Below are 20,775 nucleotides of genomic sequence, written 5' to 3' on the forward strand. Positions count from 1 at the left end.
GTATAAATCCAGAGTTTTCTTCAGAAATATGAGCTGACATGGGGAGAAAAGTGAGCTAGCTTATAAACTAAGGACAAAGTTAGGAACAGACAACAGGCTAACATTCCAGAACTTTCTATCACAGACCCACCTTGGCTATGAAAGAACTGGGTGATATACTGATGACTCTTCGCTTCTTTCTCCTGTCAAAGCTTTTTTCTTTTCTTGTTTTTTTTTGCTGTCTGAGCTCTGAGCTGTTCTGCCTCTCATCCTCCACTTATTGTCTGTGAAATGTTTCTGCAGCAGTCTGACGGAGCAGGTAGACTGGGGGGGCATTGAGAAATGCTCCCAAAACAAATAAACTTAGTGTTACCAATAACTTGTAATTTTGTTGGTATTATAATTATATTAAGGGCCTCTCTGGGCCCCTGTCAATCATGGGCCCTTGGAATCCCTCTCCTTATTCTCCCCTTTTCAGCACCCCTGGTTATGGGGCACTGGAGTTATAACATCAGAGGGAGTTTTTCCTAACCACTGTCGCCTGTGTGCTTGCTCAGGGGGGTTGGTAAGATTAAAACTTGTGCAAGTGCCTTGAGGCAGCTTTGTTGTGAGTTGGCACTGTATAAATAAAATAAATTGAAATTAAATTCAAATAAATCGAAATTGTTATGTTAGGGTTAAAAATAATGACCAAATGTTGACCACATCATGAAAATGCAACACATTTTGTGACTGTATCATGAAAAAACAACAACAATAAAATTAAACAAAACATAAGACTGGGCGAGTATCTGTGTTTTTACTTTCTGTGGTTAGGCCACATGAGATCTTTTCAGGAATTCTGCCAAAAATAAAAATGATGACAAGAATTACATTGTTAGAGGGTTTGTTTTTTTTTTGTTTTTTTTGTGAAACCTGTTGAGGTAGTAGAACTGCAATGCCTTGTTAAACACCACATGGTCCTGTTGGCATCTATTGTAGCCAGAGTGTCAAAGTGCCAAGGTGTGTTGCACCTGCAGCCAAGACCACTTCAGATATGACTCTCACACCTGCAGCCACATCCAGTTAAATAAAACAGAAAAGAGATTAGACCTGCATATATATATATATATATATATATATATATATATATATATATATATATATATAGTGAGGAAAATAATTATTTGAACACCCTGCGATTTTGCAAGTTCTCACACTTAGAAATCATGGAGGGGTCTGAAATTTTCATCTTAGGTGCATGTCCACTGTGAGAGACAATCAAAACAAACAAACAAAAAAAAATCTGGAAATCACAATGTATGATTTTTTAAAGATTTCTTTGTATGTTACTGCTGCACATAAGGATTTCATCCCCTACCAACCAGAAAGAATTCTGGCTCACACAGACCTTTTAATTTTTCTTTAAGAAGCCCTCTTATTCTGCACTCTTTACCTGTATTAACTGCACCTGTTTGAACTTGTTACCTGTATAAAAGACACCTGTTCACACACTCAATCAATCACACTCCAATCTGTCCACCATAGCCAAGACCAAAGAGCTGTCTAAGGACACCAGGGACAAAACTGTAGACCTGCACAAGGCTGGGATAGACTACAGGACAACAGGCAAGCAGCTTGGGAGAAAACAACAACTGTTATGATTATTTATTAGAAAGTGGAAGAAACACAAGATGACTGTCAGTCTCCCTCAGTCTGGGATTCCATGCAAGATCTCACTTTGTGGGGTAAGGATAATTCTGAGAAAGGGCCCTTTGAGTGCTTTGAGCGTCTGATGCAGATGGAAAAGCGCTATATAAATGCAGTCCATTTACCATTTCCATTTACATACAGTGGTGGGCACAGTTCCTCTAACCACTAATTACCAAAGATAATGTTTTCATTATCAGATTAGCTTTTCAAATAGCTTTGAACACCATCTAATTATCTTCCGATAAGTTTTGGTCCGATAATTTTTAGACCATGAATGTATTTTTGCAGATGTGGTAAACAAAGCTGAATAGTTACAAACATCTATGAAATCTAAAATCAGTTAAGCATCTACCTCTTAAATGTTTTATAGTAGATGCACAGCTCTATCCTCCATAAACAGGAGAGCTAGAAGAAACCACTCTATCCTCTGCAGGCAAAGGAGAACTGGTCACAAAAAAGAAAAAAAGGCTCATTTCTTTTGACCCCATACTAACACACTAGCAATATCACCCAAGTCATCCAGAGGCATACAGTTTTAACTTATGGTTAAAATTTTAACCAAACAAATTTCGGACAAGTTATTTAAATTAACGTCACGTCTGAAGTTTTATAAAGTGAAAATATAAGATATATGTTTTAGTTTTAAAGTAATGCACTAATTTTGAAGGTTTCAGTGTGGACATGCTGTGCCCAGGTGCATTATGGGTACCTCACTACATTCACTACAGAAGAAATGCATTTGAGGGGCTCTGATCAGGCTCCACACAGACAACAGCATTAAACTCTTTGTATAATTGTGAATATATTCTCTGGGTTTACAGATGTTGTTATTGTGTTTGTTTTATGTAAAAATGCCAGAAGCAGCTCAGGTTGCTCCTCCATTATTTTCAATTGGAATCATTGCAATCGATTCCTGTTTGCTATTAGAGTCCTGCTTATGTCAAACACTGTCTGTCATCTTTGTTCCAGAGTAATATATATAAGATGTCTGAAATTCAGTTTGCATTTATTAAATTCCACGCAATTTAAACGTAGCAGATACGGATTATCTGGAATTTTGTTTTGGCAGGTTTTCACAGTCTCTACTGCCATCTACTGGCCAGTAGTGTTCATGGCAGTATTTGCCCTAAGTACTGAGTGTCCAGTAGTTGGCAGTGTTCTATTTATTTTGACACTGGTTATATCAGACGTTATCTAATTACAACTTGGCTTCTTTTTTTTTTTTTGAAAATGCCTTTTTTACAAATAAAAAATGGCATATTTTACAAAAGCACATTTATCTGTAAACACCAATACACGACACACCTCACTTTAAGGTGTTGGTTTACATAGAATGAATGAGTCAACCAATCAGTGTAGCGGAGGCACATTTTACCCATAATCCTTTGCCATCTGTCTGTGTTTGTTACAAAACTTCAGAATTACTGCATTATTCAACATTAAAAGATATATGTTATATTTTAACTTTGTACAAATGACAGAATTGACATTAATGGAGTTATTCTATCAGTGTTAATTTTATTTATAAACCAAACCATAAGTCAGCACTGCTTTATTTTCCAAGACCTCCGCCTCACGCCAACGCTGATATTGGGTAGAGAGTTGAGCTTCGCTGCTGGAAGCCATGTAATAAACAGGAGCTTCCAGCAGTGGGCAGGGTGCACAAAGACAAGTGCTGACTCATTGTTTGGCTCTGTAGTCACCTTTGATGATACCAGAAGTGATTGTGGTGTTAAAACTCAAAATCAGCTTGTTAGTAGTTGCAAGTGTACAGGAGACAATACTTGAAGTTATTGGTTATCTGTAGCTTCCGATAAATTTTTGGGTGGTTTATCGGTTTAGCTTTATAAAAGATAACTTTTCAGTTAGCTGATTATCTGTTACTGAACCTAATTTTTTGGTTAGCTGTGCCCACCACTGTACACACACATATTATATAGATAGATAGACAGATAGATAGATAGATATGTATGTGTGTATAGATTTTTTAAGATTATGGGCCCCGTCTTCCACCCGATGCAAAGCAGTGCATAGGGCAATGCAACGCTCATTCCTAGTTTCCACCTGAGAAAGTCTTCATGCTCATCGCTCATGTTGTGTAATTAATGAGCAGATTTGAGTTTATATGTGGGCATATTGGGCTGGAAAAAAAAGGTGTGGTCAGGCACAGTGCTGGTGTGTTTATTGTAGTTTGGAAGCAGAATACAATCGTGCCATGAACTGACAAAAACATGATCAAGAGGTCATATGTGGTATTTTAACGCCACAATATTCAGATGCATCTTACAAAGTTGGGTTCATCATGGACTTAGACACTGCTTGTATACATAAGAAGGCTGATTTGAAAACGAATAAAAAGTAAAGATTCATGGAACACTAAACGTCATCTAGCTGCTTCACCACAGGGAGCTTTAGTAGCCGATACATTCTGTGAGGCAGTGCTCTGTGCACCTGGCACACTCTGACTATTTAAGGGGAAGACAGATGACAAACTTGGTGGTTTCTTTGATCATCCGCCCAAAACAGACTCACGACTAAAAGGATAAATGCGATCCCTTTGAACCCCACACTATGTAAATAATGCAGAGTTGAACGGACTCACAAATCCACTTGCAGCATGCCTCTTAGTGTGTCTTCCATTGCTATTTTTTGGTCCCAATTTCTGTTCAAATTCAAAATAAAGGAAATCAGGCACATTTTTTTTTTAAACTCTGAGGCAAAATTCATTTGTCAATCATAGTTCTTACAGTTATCTACTATTTTGTATCCACTTTTCGGATTGTAATCAATTATTGCTGAATACACTAGAACAGACAATTCCCATTACACAATTATTTTTGCACATGTACACAAGTTTTTCCACACAGATTTCCAAAAAGTTAAAATGTCAGACACATTTTTCAAAATTGTCTTCTGCTGAAGAGCAGGGCATGTTTCGTTTTTTTTCTTGGTTTCATGTTGTGAAGGACGATCAGAAGAACAGTAAGACCTGATTGCCTCATATTGTAACAGACTCTCCACTTTTATCTACTTTTACATAATGTTACCACTAATTAGCACCAATTAAATCAGAGTTTAGTTTAGTTGTTGTTGTTGTTTTTTTAAATTATGATTTATCTAGACCTCACAAATTTTTTCTACGTTTAAAACTTTCACAGATTAGTTACAATCTTCTACAGTGCTACTGTTACCACCGTTTACACCAGATTTATTACCAGAGTTGGGTATCTGATGGTTTTTTTGTACCAAAAACGTATACAGTCGGGTATCAAAAGTAAGCTATGGAAAACAGGCCTTGCCTCACATTTTGTGATTTGGTACAATACTTTCTATTCTAGGATCTTTCTTATATACTGTAGTCTTTATATTTTTAACCAACTAATACCAATTTGTGTTGGCTATGCAATAACATTTACCCTCTAACCTCCCCGCATTGGAATCACAATGATGTCACGCTTATCGATATGAACACCCGCCTCTGCCTTCTACATCGACTCCTCGTCTGTTCGCCGCCGTCTTGTCCAGGTCCCTCAGGGCTAATCTGTTGGTGCACCAGATGTATGCGCTCATTAACCTGATGGCACCTTCTAAGAGCATGACTGTGACACGGTCACAGACACACACAATGTACGCACAAAGCACAAAAACACAGCACCAACTGTAGCATAAAGTGCAAGAAAATATTATTATTTATATATAATGCATGCAGGATTTTTTTGAATAAAAGAAAGTGTGAAGAGCAAAAAAATAAAGTGGAAGAGTGAGAGAGAGAGAGAATTAGAGGCAGCCTGCCAGGATAAGCGACAGATGGAGCGCAGAAGAGTCGGTTTTCCACAAACATGTCGTTTGTTTTCCTGGTCCTGTTATTCTTTCGTTCATTTTGATTCTCCGCGGTTCTCGTGTTCTCACCTCAGGAATCTCCTGTTCTCAAAGAAAAGGGTGAAAAAAAAGAGAGATGGGTCCAGCACCTTCCCTCATGCCCTCCCTCACACCTCTTTCTCCAAGGCTAAATCCCTCCCATTCGTCTGAAAGAGACTTCATATAAAAAGGAGAGAGAAAGAAAAACCCCTCATCCAGGTCTTTGTGCCCTACAAACGGCAGCTGTCTCGTGCACTGCGTCCCTCTTTTGCACCCTTACACCCTGAGAGCTGTTGCCAAATCCACTGCAGAATACCACATGGGATGCGCCTCCCCCCCTTGCCCACCCGCGTGACACAGCAGCGAGCTGTGTGGAATAAATGAGCTCATTCATACAGTGTGCAGCCGAAACCTCCGCTTCATCACAGCTCAACATAAACAGGCCCAAGTTAGCCGCAGCTGGGAACGGATCAGAACCGCTGCCTAACTGCTGTGTCCCCAGTGCAAACCCACACTTCCAATAAGTCCCATTGGAAAGCTGCAGAGAGTTCACTCCTGGTTCCCTCTGGCTGCTGCTTAAACGCAGACAAATCATTTGGCGCTGGCCTGTAACGGGATCGTTCCGTCAGGCCTGCAGAGAAGAAAAAAAAAAAGATGCAGAATAGAGCCAAAAAGAACAGAATAGTGAGGAAGATTTCACACTGGGTTTGAGAAACAGAAGGCAGAAAACATAGGCTTTAGCTTCCCACAATGAACCGCTTTAGATTTACATAAATCCAGTTTGGTGTTTGTTCTGATGGACAATTCTCAAAAGGCTCATCTGAATCTGATACAGGATTTATTTGGCCAAGAGTTCTGAATATTTCAATCAGACTGATTTTATTGTAATAAAAGGCCATTTGATGACTTTGAACTAAATTCTTTTCACTTGAAATGTAAGTAAGTCCCTTCGGCTGCTCCCTTGTTTGCACTCGGGGTCGCCACAGCAAATCCAAGGTGGATCTGTATGTTAAATTGGCACAGGTTTTACGCTGGATGCCCTTCCTGATGCAACTCCACATTACATGGAGAAATGTGGCAGGGGTGGGATTTGAACCCGGAACCTTCTGCACTGAAGCCAAGCACATTAACCACTTGGCCACCACCCCTGCAAATTCTTACACTTGAAATGATTTCGGAATATTTTGCAAAGGTAGTCTCGGTATCTGTCAATGACTTGACAAATTCAGTGAGTTTACAGTTTGTGCACTTTGCCAGGATTTGAAAAGAAGTTTTGTTTTTTCCTCGTCTCTGTGAATAAAAGGCACAAAGGCATGAAAATCTGAAATGTTTTAATCCTCTCCCTGCATCCCACAATCAAGTTTTATGTCTCTTTTTTTCAGAACAACCTGTTCTTTCATAATATATGTGCTATAGTTGTGTTTTATAAGTGTAATAAAAGTTTACAATCAGAAATAACAAAGGAAAAAGTAAAGCGGAAAATAATTTTCTACACACATTTATTCAAAACACAGCAAACTATAATAAACAACTGTTTAGACACTTTATAAAGGTAATTTGAGGTCTTGTGTGAAAGACTGTACAAAAAAAGTTCAAACAATAAGCACAAATGCACATTTTGAACAATATATAAAAAATGGTCTATGCGTTTTGTTTGTCTTCAACTCAAAGCAATTTCTGTCTGCTATTACACAAAGGTCACATCACAAATTTCTATTTCTACTGTGTTTTGGAGTCTTCTGTCTGACTCTGCAAGCAGCTTTCATTTCACACTTTGGTTCCTTACAGTCTGAGGAGCAGCCCCTCTCCCTCACCTCACTGATAGGGTAAACAGTGCTTTATGCCAGAGGGAGAGAGCCACAGAGTTATCCAGTAACATTCAAATGCAAACTAGTGGAGCAATCCTGATAGTTACACACTCTGTTTGAGCACGTGAGATTGTCATGCAAGGCTCTCCTTCTGCTCCATGTGCTTTCACTTTCGCTGTGCATAATGGCACAGGGCACCTTTGAGGAGTTACGGGGCTATTCAAATGGAGCAGCTAGTAAGATATCACTACTGAAAACGATCTTTGGTTTGTCACGTGAGGTAAATCTGCCCTACAATTGGATTTTGGAAAACCATGTGATGGTGAACCAATTCCAATTGGACACTCACATTGCACATGTCATCACACAGCTTCTATGAGGAGTGCAAAGATGGCCGACGGTGGATTGAAAGTCCGGGGAGTTAACTTTTCAGCCAAAAACGTAAGTTTCTATCTCATATCATTAAAAAGTTATTTATAATTTAATAAAGCTTGGTCCCAGCCATCGTATACAACGGTGTTGGCCCCAGAGGGTTAAATATTCTAGAGTATTTTTATCTGCACAGGATTTTACATACAGCCATGTAATTGAGTTAATTTAAATAGCAGTATAGTTGTGTGAATGAGTCACCTGAGATTGTTACATTTGCAGAAAATTATGGCACAAACTTGATATCACTTATCTTTATGTCAGATTTCTGCATTAGTTTTCACATGTTGAAGGCACAGGATGCAAAATACCATATCTACAGGTTGACCCCCCCGCCCCCCCCAAACAAAAAGTTTGTTAAACAGCCACCCTAAATTAAATGAATTTTTGTTAAAGTTGATTAAAGAAATTAATTTTGTGATCCCAACACATCATTAAAAGCAAAAAATAGTTTCCTGATATTTTCTCGCTGCTTCCACGTCTTACCTGTGATAATGTCATCAGTGTGCGTCGGTAGCAGTCGCATGACAATTTGACGTCGATTTGAGAGTTTGCAGTATGAAAGCTGCCCACAAGGCGAAACAGATCTGGTACTGTAATGGTGCATTGTTTGCAATTTATTTTCTATTTGTGATGAAATCAGATATTTTATTGAAATATATGGAGGCATGGGCGGTCATGCACCCCCACCACCCCCGGGGCAAAATATAATGTGGCGTGCCCAGTGCATTCTGTTGCACGAGTACAGTAATGTGAGAGGTATAAAGCAATGAGAGATTGAATAACAGACCTTCAGATTGTTAGTATTTCAGTGCATAAATAATTCATTCATAATCATATGTCTCATTCATACGTGAGACTCAAAATACAGCCGCAGTGATGATTAATACAGATTTGTCCCATTGATCATGTTATTGTTCATGTTACAGCCACTTTACCCCACTTTGACATAAAATAATTATTTGGATGGAACATGTTCATAAAGAATTTCATTCATAACAACTTGGACAGGACAGATTAATACAGTTTTGTCCTTTTACTTGATTATTCATGAATTCATGTCATATATGTGCTTCTGCATCTAAATTTGTATCCTAAATATTTTAAAGTAGTCAAAAGATTAACCACAATGGGACACTTTTATGTTTTAACAGGAAATATGGCAGATCAACACAGAACAGATAATTTTTTTGTGAAGGCGTAATTATTTGATTTAGTGGTTCACAGATTTTTCTGGGACTTGAGAGCCAGAGTCAGTCAAAAACAAACAAACAAACAAACAAACATTTGGAGAAGATCTGTATGGAGGAGTGGACCAAAATCCCTGCTGCAGTGTGTGAAAACTTGGTCAAGAACTACAGGAAACGTTTGACCTCTGTAATTGCAAACAAAGGTTACTGTACCAAACATTAAGATTGATTTTCACAGGTGTTCAAATACTTATTTGCAGCAGTCACATACAAATAAATTATTAAAAAAATCATCCATTGTGATTTCAAGATTTTTTTTTTTTTTTTTTCTCAGATTATGTCTCTCACAGTGGACATGCACCTAAGATGAAAATTTCAGACCCCTCCATGATTTCTAAGTGGGAGAACTTGCAACTTGCCTGTATATATATATATATATATATATATATATATATATATATATATATATAAACAGATTAGACACCTGATCTTTTGTCGTAATTACGAGATCCCATCTGTAGTATACAGTAGGCTTTGATAGGGAAATTAGTCCACTTAGTGGTTACCTACTAAATAATTAATAATTCTGGCAGCCCATCAAAATTAGACAACATGGCACTTTTGGTAAAAACTGGTATAATTAGAGTTCTGCTGGAAAACAAATGGAGATACCAAACCAAATAACCATTGCTGCTTGACGGACCAGTAGTAGTTATTGGTGTATGGCAAACTAAACTTTGTTGGTCATTTCCACCTTGTCATTAAACGAAACTTTATCTTTAAAATCAACTTATGTACCCTGATTGTAAAACAGCCCAACTGAAACAGGGAGAAGATTTTAGCTGAAGCATCAGTTTCCACATGTCTGTCCTTCAACATAATGCCTGAGAAGTAATAAAGCACCATGAGATTATCACAAGTCCACAGTGGACAAAACATGTTCAAGAAGAGCTGCTGCAACATGCATCAAGCAGACAGGCACATTTCCTAAAGTGTTTCATTCTTGAAAACTGCTCACTGGAAAAGTCTGTGCATTAAAGGGAGAAAAAAGCAATTATACAGTTTAGTGTCAAACATTGAAAGGGAAAATCGCATGACAAAATGAATAAATGTATTCTTGGCTATGGAAATATTACTGGAATGACATTTCATTGCTTAATGTTAAAAGTGAGAGTCTTGCACCCAGATGCAGTCCAATTCAATGAACTCCACCTGGTGAATATTGGCATTTCTTTGTCACACATATTAGGTAATCGAAAAAAAAAATTCTAATTGCATACTTACTTTTGTACAAAGTGCATTTCAATTTCTCCTCAAAGCAAAAACATCATATTCCAGTTTGATCACTTTAACGTTTTAACTGTGCTTCTGCTTGGGATTTAGACAACGTTGAGCTTGAGCAGAAATGAGCCTTTAAATATCTGGAGATATACTCAAGCCTTTGATTTCTAAAGTAACTGCCAAACACCAGAAACCCACGCGGTCGAATTTTTTTGCAGCCATTAAAAACAACCAGCGACACACAAAAGCTGCCGCCGGCACAGTTTGCTGACAATTTGTGACATCTAAGAGGAGCAAATGAAAGGGCCTGTCAAGTTCAATCCAGAAGGGAAATGGAACAACGCTGATGTGCGTTTCCCACTGCAACAAAAAGTACATCTTCCCCTCAGTTGCCGCATCTTTTCTCGCAAATCCCTCTATAGCACAACACTGACTCACAACTCATTTTAACATCGCTTTATAACTGGCCTCCTCATTGACCATCTGTCCATCTCCACACGTGGGCGTTTTTAGAAAACTGCACAGCAGACTGCAAGATGGCATTCCAAAGGAATTTTTTAACATGCCAGCTTTGGCACAACCAATGCATACTCACGTTAGAAACTGTTTCAAGCTTATTTTTCAAAATAAAAATGTCTGAAAGCTCAAATTTATATGGTTTAGAAACTTGTTGGTAATGGTAATGCTGGTATTCCAGTCAACAAACAGTTGCTGGATGTCTCCAGGGACAACCAAGAAGAACGATGGGCACCATTCACCAATTTAATCCAACTGTCATATACAGTGAATACGTGCAGTCACAATGCGTCATTGATGCTATGGGACCTCACATTTGGCTCAGTTGATGGTTGGGTGGGGTTTGAAAAATGTAAAATGGCACCTTTGGAAAATATCTGCCGGACATCCCGTTTGAATGGTCATTTTGGACCATGCCCATTCACTTACATGGAAGAGGAAGAGTCAGTGGGCAGTACTGCAATCAGCAATTAGAGGGCAAAGGATCTGTAGTGGCTTTGGGTGCATCACATTAAGTCAATGGTCACCAATCCTGCTCCTGGAGATCACCTACCCTGTATGTTTTCAAACTCTCCCTGCTCCACCTAATACGAATTAACCAAGTCAGGTGTTCTCAGCCAGTCAAGAACTAGAAAAACCAATGAGACTTGACTAGTCACCTGTGGCAATAACTGAACAGTGGAAAACATGCAGGACAGGAGATGTCCAACAGCAGTGATGGTGACTTGTGTTAAGTCATTGGCATGAGGTGTCAAACAGCAACGCTTTGTCAAATGCACCAACAGGCCGGTATGTAAGAAGACCCTAGACGTAGCTCAGAACTAGGATTTTACGGAAAATATAAATAGGCTGCATTTTAAATAGTATGCTCAAAGTGATTATAGAGCACTCCTAGAACAGATACCCCCACCAACACACCACACATATCTCTGAACATTAGAGATCAATGTTAACAGACTTGCACAAAAACTATGAACTTGATTTTCTTGAAACTTGGTGAAAGGGTGGAACATGGGCAGAGGAAGAAACCACCAACATTTGAAACATATCCAATTAAGGGAATCCCTCCCCCCTCCCCATTTTTTAAGAGTGAATTATTTTACCATGTAATAATGCAAAGGTCTCCAATCAATCAGACATATGGGGAGTGCTAATTTCGATGTTATTGTTTGAGAAATCCACAGAAATGTTGAAAAAAATGCCATATGTCATAATGTTGAAGAATGTGTGTGTTTGGGGGGGGGGGGGGGGGGGGGCGGATCCTGGAGCTCCTTTATTGGATCCACACCAGTAGTTAATGGCTTCTCCCTTGCCTGATACCTAACCCTTTCACCAAGTTTCAAGAAAATCGGTTGAAAGGTTTTGCATAATAGTGCTAACAGAGAAACACCACCAAAATCATTACCCCCTTGTTGGAAGTAATTGTAATACCTCACACGATGATGTCATGCCATGCAATTTGCTGAGCTGCTCACCAGAAGCAACAGTTCTTCTTGGTGAAGGACAATCTGTCATGTAGTGAACCGCCAATACTTTTACCTCTACCACTGCTACTAAACACATTCATGAAAGTGAGAACACAGACAGAAGGGTACCTTTGGTGTTGCTAAAATGACACAGTCTGGGAGGAGACCAGGTTTTTCACCAAGTTGTGGATCACTTAGTACATCTGTAATCCGACTCCAGTCTTACCTCTCATATTCCAAGTTGTCATGGTCACAGCGAGCATCCTTGTGCTTCTCCCAGTCCTTTCCGTGGCGACACGTCGTCAGTGAAACAATGTCCTTCCCGTTGTGAATATGGTGAAGTGCATTTCTGGTGTCGGAGCCAATGCCTGTTAGATAACGCTTCCCTTTGAACATCAGCAGATACTTCCTTCGCGGTGGGACAGTGTTGCGTACTAGCCAGCCTCGCTCCCCTCCCTTCTGAGGGTGGTCTTTTGAGAACAGAGGTATGGAAACATCAAAGCCTGGCCTGAAATGTTCTGTGTTGAGGCTGGCTTTGGCCAAGATTGCCTGGCCAATGTTAAAGCCAAGGTCCTCTGTGTAGTTGGGCCAGGTGCCTGAGTACAAGTTAAAGATCAGGTGGTTCCGTCCATCATTCCAAAGCGGGTAACCACGAATACGGTCATCCACATTGTGCACAAACTGTCCCGATAGCTGGTCCCTGTCCAGGGTGTCTATCCCTAGAACAAACAGACACGCTTCACGAGGGTCTGATGTGTAGTATCGCGAGTCGCTTATCGAAGTCAGGATCTTCCTGTAGCTTTCCGACACATGGTCATTTTTCTCTGAGGGGTATATGTACACCCTGAACCCTTCCCTTCCTCTGCGGCGGCAGCGAGAGAAGTCAAAACATGTCTCCATGCGGCAGCGACTGTCTTTGTAAATGGCAGACCATGCCTGTTGCCGTTGGCGCGGTGACTCGGCCATTCCAGGGTCTGTTTGGAGCTCATCCAAGTGGGCGTAGCGGGGCAGGAAGGCCCGGTCAGTCCAGTTGGGCCAAAGTCGCACCACATCACCCCGCTGGCGTGTCAGCAGCCGGAGCAAACGTAGCTGAACTCCTCCACCCCAGTAAAAGAGGATCAGCCAGCAGCACGCGCACAAGCCCAGCAGAACATATTTCTTACGCGCCTGCATGGGGGCCTGTCACAGTCTCTATGATCTGCTCTGTCTCTCTTGTCCTGACTTCCCTTTCTGCCCCTCAGCTCTGTAGCCTCACCGGGGCGATGAACTCACTTGTGTCTTCTAATAAGGAGGTTTTAACGGAAGACAATGAGCAAACAAGGACGTCACTGCCTCTGAGTGAGGCGAAGTCCAGTTATCCATTTCGAATTTTGCAATATGAGATATGACTCCTCTTTCAGTCATCTACCGCCTCCCCCATTTGCTCCTCGCTATGCTCCTAGATGTGTGCATTAGGCCGATGCTACTGTGGCATGCGCTGATGCCTCTGAGGCTCTGTACATTTTTTTCTGCTGTCCAACCTGGTTGAGAATGATGAAGGGCAATTTCTCCCGTCTCTCAGTCCAGGCCTGGTGCCTCATGGTGTGGCTGCCGTCTGCAGAGGAACTCCTAAGGAGAAGTAAACAAACACATCAGCACATAGCCAGTATTACTACTCCATAAACAGTGAGGAATACGCAGGATTAGGCCTTCGCATACTTCAGACAGCCAGTTTGTCTACAAGGGGTTCAATCTCCTACTTTTGATGCACAAAAGGGAGGTAGTGTGGTCAACAATTTTCTGACATTGCATTAATCAAGCAAATTATTCCAACAGTTTTAGAGGAAAGGAAATTTTGAGTAACAAGCTGAATCACATACTAAGTCCTCAAAAATCCCCCTTGTGGCATTTTCAAATGACCTTAATGTGGATAGATCTAAAGATCACTTCCATTTCAGTGTGGTGTCAAACTCAGTTTACTCAAGAACCACTGACCAGAGCAGGTCGGGGATCAGAGTTGGGCTACCGATATACAGACCTGAGTTGGATAACTGTTTATGCTACCTGTGTGTGTGTGTGTATGTATGTATGTGTGTGTGTGTGTGTGTGTCCTTGGGCAAACCAGTGTCACCTGCATTGTCCCAGCCCACCAATCTGTAAAAGGCTGCTAGGCTTGGCTAGGGACATCACTTGTGATAGATTGCCATCCCGTCCAGCAGAAATCATAAACTCTCATCTATTTTACTCTACAGAATGTGGCAATAAATACCAGCACCAGTCGACTTCACAGTCATCTCGGACACACCACTTGAACAATCAAAGCACTAATGACCTCGACCATCTGACAAGATGAACTGAATTGAAAACTTTATTTCAGACTCAGGTCCATAGATAGCACAAAACAAGACAATAAACTGGGTTCTTCGAGTGGGGGAGGGCTGACAAAGTTACAAATCTGTGCATAATCAATCAAAACCAGTTTTATTTGTTATTATCTATCGTCCACCTGGTCGTTACTGTGAGTTTCTCTGTGAATTTTCAGACCTTCTGTCTGACTTAGTGCTTAGCTCAGATAAGATAATTATAGTGGGCGATTTTAACATCCACACAGATGCTGAGAATGACAGCCTCAACACTGCATTTAATCTATTATTAGACTCAACTGGCTTTGCTCAAAAAGTAAATGCGTCCACCCACCACTTTAATCATATCTTAGATCTTGTTCTGACTTATGGTATGGAAATTGAAGACTTAACAGTATTCCCTGAAAACTCCCTTCTGTCTGATCATTTCTTAATAACATTTACATTTACTCTGATGGACTACCCAGCAGTGGGGAATAAGTTTCATTACACTAGAAGTCTTTCAGAAAGCGCTGTAACTAGGTTTAAGGATATGATTCCTTCTTTATGTTCTCTAATGCCATATACCAACACAGTGCAGAGTAGCTACCTAAACTCTGTAAGTGAGATAGAGTATATCGTCAATAGTTTTACATCCTCATTGAAGACAACTCCGGATGCTGTAGCTCCTCTGAAAAAGAGAGCTTTAAATCAGAAGTGCCTGACTCCGTGGTATAACTCACAAACTCGCAGCTTAAAGCAGATAACCCGTAAGTTGGAGAGGAAATGGTGTCTCACTAATTTAGAAGATCTTCACTTAGCCTGGAAAAAGAGTCTGTTGCTCTATAAAAAAGCCCTCCGTAAAGCTAGGACATCTTACTACTCATCACTAATTGAAGAAAATAAGAACAACCCCAGGTTTCTTTTCAGTACTGTAGCCAGGCTGACAAAGAGTCAGAGCTCTATTGAGCCGAGTATTCCTTTAACTTTAACTAGTAATGACTTCATGACTTTCTTTGCTAATAAAATTTTAACTATTAGAGAAAAAATTACTCATAACCATCCCAAAGACGTATCGTTATCTTTGGCTGCTTTCAGTGATGCCGGTATTTGGTTAGACTCTTTCTCTCCGATTGTTCTGTCTGAGTTATTTTCATTAGTTACTTCATCCAAACCATCAACATGTCTATTAGACCCCATTCCTACCAGGCTGCTCAAGGAAGCCCTACCATTATTTAATGCTTCGATCTTAAATATGATCAATCTATCTTTATTAGTTGGCTATGTACCACAGGCTTTTAAGGTGGCAGTAATTAAACCATTACTTAAAAAGCCATCACTTGACCCAGCTATCTTAGCTAATTATAGGCCAATCTCCAACCTTCCTTTTCTCTCAAAAATTCTTGAAAGGGTAGTTGTAAAACAGCTAACTGATCATCTGCAGAGGAATGGTCTATTTGAAGAGTTTCAGTCAGGTTTTAGAATTCTTCATAGTACAGAAACAGCATTAGTGAAGGTTACAAATGATCTTCTTATGGCCTCAGACAGTGGACTCATCTCTGTGCTTGTTCTGTTAGACCTCAGTGCTGCTTTTGATACTGTTGACCATAAAATTTTATTACAGAGATTAGAGCATGCCATAGGTATTAAAGGCACTGCGCTGCGGTGGTTTGAATCATATTTATCTAATAGATTACAATTTGTTCATGTAAATGGGGAATCTTCTTCACAGAATAAGGTTAATTATGGAGTTCCACAAGGTTCTGTGCTAGGACCAATTTTATTCACTTTATACATGCTTCCCTTAGGCAGTATTATTAGACGGCATTGCTTAAATTTTCATTGTTACGCAGATGATACCCAGCTTTATCTATCCATAAAGCCAGAGGACACACACCAATTAGCTAAACTGCAGGATTGTCTTACAGACATAAAGACATGAATGACCTCTAATTTCCTGCTTTTAAACTCAGATAAAACTGAAGTTATTGTACTTGGCCCCACAAATCTTAGAAACATGGTGTCTAACCAGATCCTTACTCTGGATGGCATTACCCTGACCTCTAGTAATACTGTGAGAAATCTTGGAGTCATTTTTGATCAGGATATGTCATTCAATGCGCATATTAAACAAATATGTAGGACTGCTTTTTTGCATTTACGCAATATCTCTAAAATCAGAAAGGTCTTGTCTCAGAGTGATGCTGAAAAACTAATTCATGCATTTATTTCCTCTAGGCTGGACTATTGTAATTCATTATTATCAGGTTGTCCTAAAAGTTCCCTGAAAAGCCTTCAGTTAATTCAAAATGCTGCAGCTAGAGTACTGACAGGGACTAGAAGGAGAGAGCATATCTCACCCATATTGGCCTCTCTTCATTGGCTTCCTGTTAATTCTAGAATAGAATTTAAAATTCTTCTTCTTACTTATAAGGTTTTGAATAATCAGGTCCCATCTTATCTTAGGACCTCATAGTACCATATCACCCCAATAGAGCGCTTCGCTCTCAGACTGCAGGCTTACTTGTAGTTCCTAGGGTTTGTAAGAGTAGAATGGGAGGCAGAGCCTTCAGCTTTCAGGCTCCTCTCCTGTGGAACCAGCTCCCAATTCAGATCAGGGAGACAGACACCCTCTCTACTTTTAAGATTAGGCTTAAAACTTTCCTTTTTGCTAAAGCTTATAGTTAGGGCTGGATCAGGTGACCCTGAACCATCCCTTAGTTATGCTGCTATAGACTTAGACTGCTGGGGGGTTCCCATGATGCACTGAGTGTTTCTTTCTCTTTTTGCTCTGTATGCACCACTCTGCATTTAATCATTAGTGATTGATCTCTGCTCCCCTCCACAGCATGTCTTTTTCCTGGTTCTCTCCCTCAGCCCCAACCAGTCCCAGCAGAAGACTGCCCCTCCCCGAGCCTGGTTCTGCTGGAGGTTTCTTCCTGTTAAAAGGGAGTTTTTCCTTCCCACTGTAGCCAAGTGCTTGCTCACAGGGGGTCGTTTTGACCGTTGGGGTTTTTACGTAATTATTGTATGGCCTTGCCTTACAATATAAAGCGCCTTGGGGCAACTGTTTGTTGTGATTTGGCGCTATATAAATAAAATTGATTGATTGATTGATAATGAAGATATGAATCATCCTTTGTGACATCATAAGGCCACTTCTGAAATAGCAGGAAAGAGATGAATAAAAGCTTTGAATCAAGATTTGAATCTACCTAAATTTCAAAAACAACTCTTCCCATGAACCATCTCTTCAAAAAAAACAAAATAGGCTGGATACTCAGAAGAGGGTCAAAATGACCTCCCCAACTGACAAATAACAGATCACATTTCCACCAGATATTTGTGATGCCATCAGGAGGCAATGTTAAACCTACAGATACAAGAAAGCATAGCTTGCAACTCAGAATAAATTGCAGACAAAGAAAATATTTCAAAAGGCTGTATTTTGTTTGCAATCCCCTAATAATTTGCTTATAACTATTTCACTTCTGAAGCACTTATAATTCATATTGATATTTATTTATTGTGGTATTATTTTCTTTTTATTTATTCATTTATTTTTTGTTGTTGCTGGTTATTGTTTGTATTATTGCTGCTCTAGGCGTCTGAATTGCCCCTTGGGGACAAAAAGTTTTTTGATTTTGAATTTGATTCAAAGTGTCCTTATCAGTGTCTACGTGGTTTGTGTGCCTTGTGGAAGGAAAATTCTCATGTTGACTACATTTAGTTATCCTCACCTAAGCATACCACGGTTCTCACAGACTTCATCAAGCCCTCGGACCCCGAGTTTGAGACCACTATCCTAATAGAGTCAAGACTTATGCAATCCCCCACCAAACATCAGCACCGCTGTGTGACTGTTCACATTCTACAAGGGATTAAAAGCAATTCTCTTCCATTAGTGTCCTGAAATGGTGAAAAAATATACACTAAAGACACTTTAAACCCTTTTAGTCTTTTTGCACAAGCGGCGAGGAAACCAACCGTGATTAGACACATCGTTGTCCACATTTCTGCTTCTCTAACCCCTCAAACCAGCGAACTGCGAAAAAAAAGCACCTGGATATTCAAAAACTTGTATGTGCCGCCAAGTGGAATGACACCCACTTCTAGGAATAGCTTTTTGTAATATTATAGTAAACCTGGAGCAGCAGACAGGGCGAGATATTAACACGCTCTTCAAGCTCCAGTTGACCCGAGTCGAATACAGCAGAGGTGCAGCGGAGGAGAAAATAGGCAAGCATTTAGTATCTTGAAATGGAGACTTGGAAAAGCAGAAAGAAAACAGAGTCACTTTATGGCAGCGGAATGCCCGCTGGAGAGACTGGAAAGGCTTTTTGTTGTTGTTGTTGCATTTTCAACCGTTTTTCGGCCTCATATTTTATCCAAACATCCCCGCTGAACTTCCCAGTGTGTACAGTAAGTGTGTGTGTGTGTGTGTGTGTGGCACATCACAGTGAAGGGCAGTGTTCCCGCTGCCAGCTGCTGCACAAAGGCAGCTTTCAGGTCTCACCTGCCCGCTCGCTCCTTTACCTTCTCGTACACATACCTCCTTTTTAACGTTTTCCAGTCAGGCAGAATTAATGGGTGCCTCCTTTGTTTACAACCGTGCAGGTGACGTGTAAACAATGAATCATTTCATTTCCCCAGTCAAAAGGTGAGGGGAAATCATTTGCGCCGAGGATGGATTTTAGTCTGAATATATGTACTCACTCTACAGATTCATGACTGTAGTTTGTACAGTGAGGAGCGACTAAGGAGCTAAGAAAAACAGCATAGGGTGACCAGACGTCCCCATTTTCTAGGGGTAGTCTCCATATTTGGTGCTAGGTTTGGCCAACACCAACAAATGGGGCTAGTTTTTTAGCAACTTTATGTCACACTTCTTCATTGATTAACCAGTTCTCAGTCATTTTTAGAGAAAACTGCTGTGTTAAAACTCAACCAGAAACAAGCAACTGTCACAAGTTGGGAGATGTCTAAGGGTTCGAATCAAGGGCGGGGTTACCAAAGAGTGGAAAAAATCTGCGTGATGTCACCCACAAGTTTTAAATAGAGACCCGGTGTTCTGTTGATATTAGAGGTGGGCGATACCGGGAATTTTGGTATTGATCCGATACCAAGTAAATACAGGCCCAGTATCGCCAATATCGATACCGATACTTTTTCATATTTAAGCTTCATAGATCCAAAGGATCCAAAAGACCTAGGATAGAATTTTGCCAAACATTGTACGACAACAAAATACTTTATTGTCACAATCAACATTTTTGTTTAAAAAAAATATCACAACACAACTCAAACGCAACTTAAAACAAAATCTCCTGAGGTTGAGGGCTGACAAGCCACAATACAAGGGTGCGCTGCTCCATGTTGTGTGACACAGCACAGCACTGCTCTTACAGACAGAGAGTAGACTTAGTTGAATCTGGGTGCGCAGCAGTCAGTGCTTGCGGGAGAAAAAAAAAGCTTGAGTATCAATCTTTTTACATGAGGATCGTTCGATATCAATACCGGCGTTTGTATCAATATTATCGATATTAGGATTGATCCACCCACCTCTAGTTGATATGTGTGCGTCCCCACGACTGATCTCTATATATTACTGGATAGCTCATTGGCTAATATTTTTAAAGCAAACCGGCCACCATATTACCACTCCGATGTTCCGCTCCTGAACGCTCTTTTCTACTGATCTTTAATGAGGCCCACGCGACTTTATTCTTTGTAATTTTGTTTAAAAATACCGTCATATGCAGCTATAACCCGCACAGAGCGCCAGATCAAAAGCTGTGGACGAATATTTCACCTGTGAGTATGACTGAAATGAGAAGTAATGAACAATAAATTGAATACTTCTATCCCTTATTCCAGCATATAGACAAAGATAATAATATGCTGATGATTCTACAAAACTTTGATTAAGCAATGATAATTTTTAGAACTATTTGTCCCAGTGAGATATAAGTACCTGAGAATAGAAGGGAAGAAAGTGTCAAAGTAATAAAAGAAAGAAAGAAAATAAATCAAATAGATATCATGGCAGGCATACATTAGGAGGGATCAATCCTATATTATCTGAAGAACAAAAATAAGTAAATGAGAGAATCATCTCAGTTATTACTTGAAATTGTTGACAATCTAATAAGCTGTCGATGTGCAGTCCGCATAAGCTGGGAGTGGCAAGATGGCCGCCAGTTTGCTTCAGCGGATTGTACGGTGAGTGTGAGCC

General features: G+C 40.1%; 1 protein-coding gene across 1 annotated transcript in view; it reads right to left on the reverse strand.

Moving 5' to 3' along the window:
• Positions 1-20,775, reverse strand: part of ext1c (exostoses (multiple) 1c) — a 199,385-nt gene that overhangs the window by 145,142 nt on the left and 33,468 nt on the right. Inside the window, exon 2 of the mRNA XM_034160119.1 lies at positions 12,446-13,827. Coding sequence (XP_034016010.1) covers positions 12,446-13,392 — 947 coding nt within the window. The 5' untranslated portion in view covers positions 13,393-13,827. The remainder of the gene's footprint in view (positions 1-12,445; positions 13,828-20,775) is intronic.

The sequence above is a fragment of the Thalassophryne amazonica genome, chromosome 20 (genome assembly GCF_902500255.1).
Source record: "Thalassophryne amazonica chromosome 20, fThaAma1.1, whole genome shotgun sequence".
Classification (NCBI taxonomy): Eukaryota; Metazoa; Chordata; class Actinopteri; order Batrachoidiformes; family Batrachoididae; genus Thalassophryne; species Thalassophryne amazonica.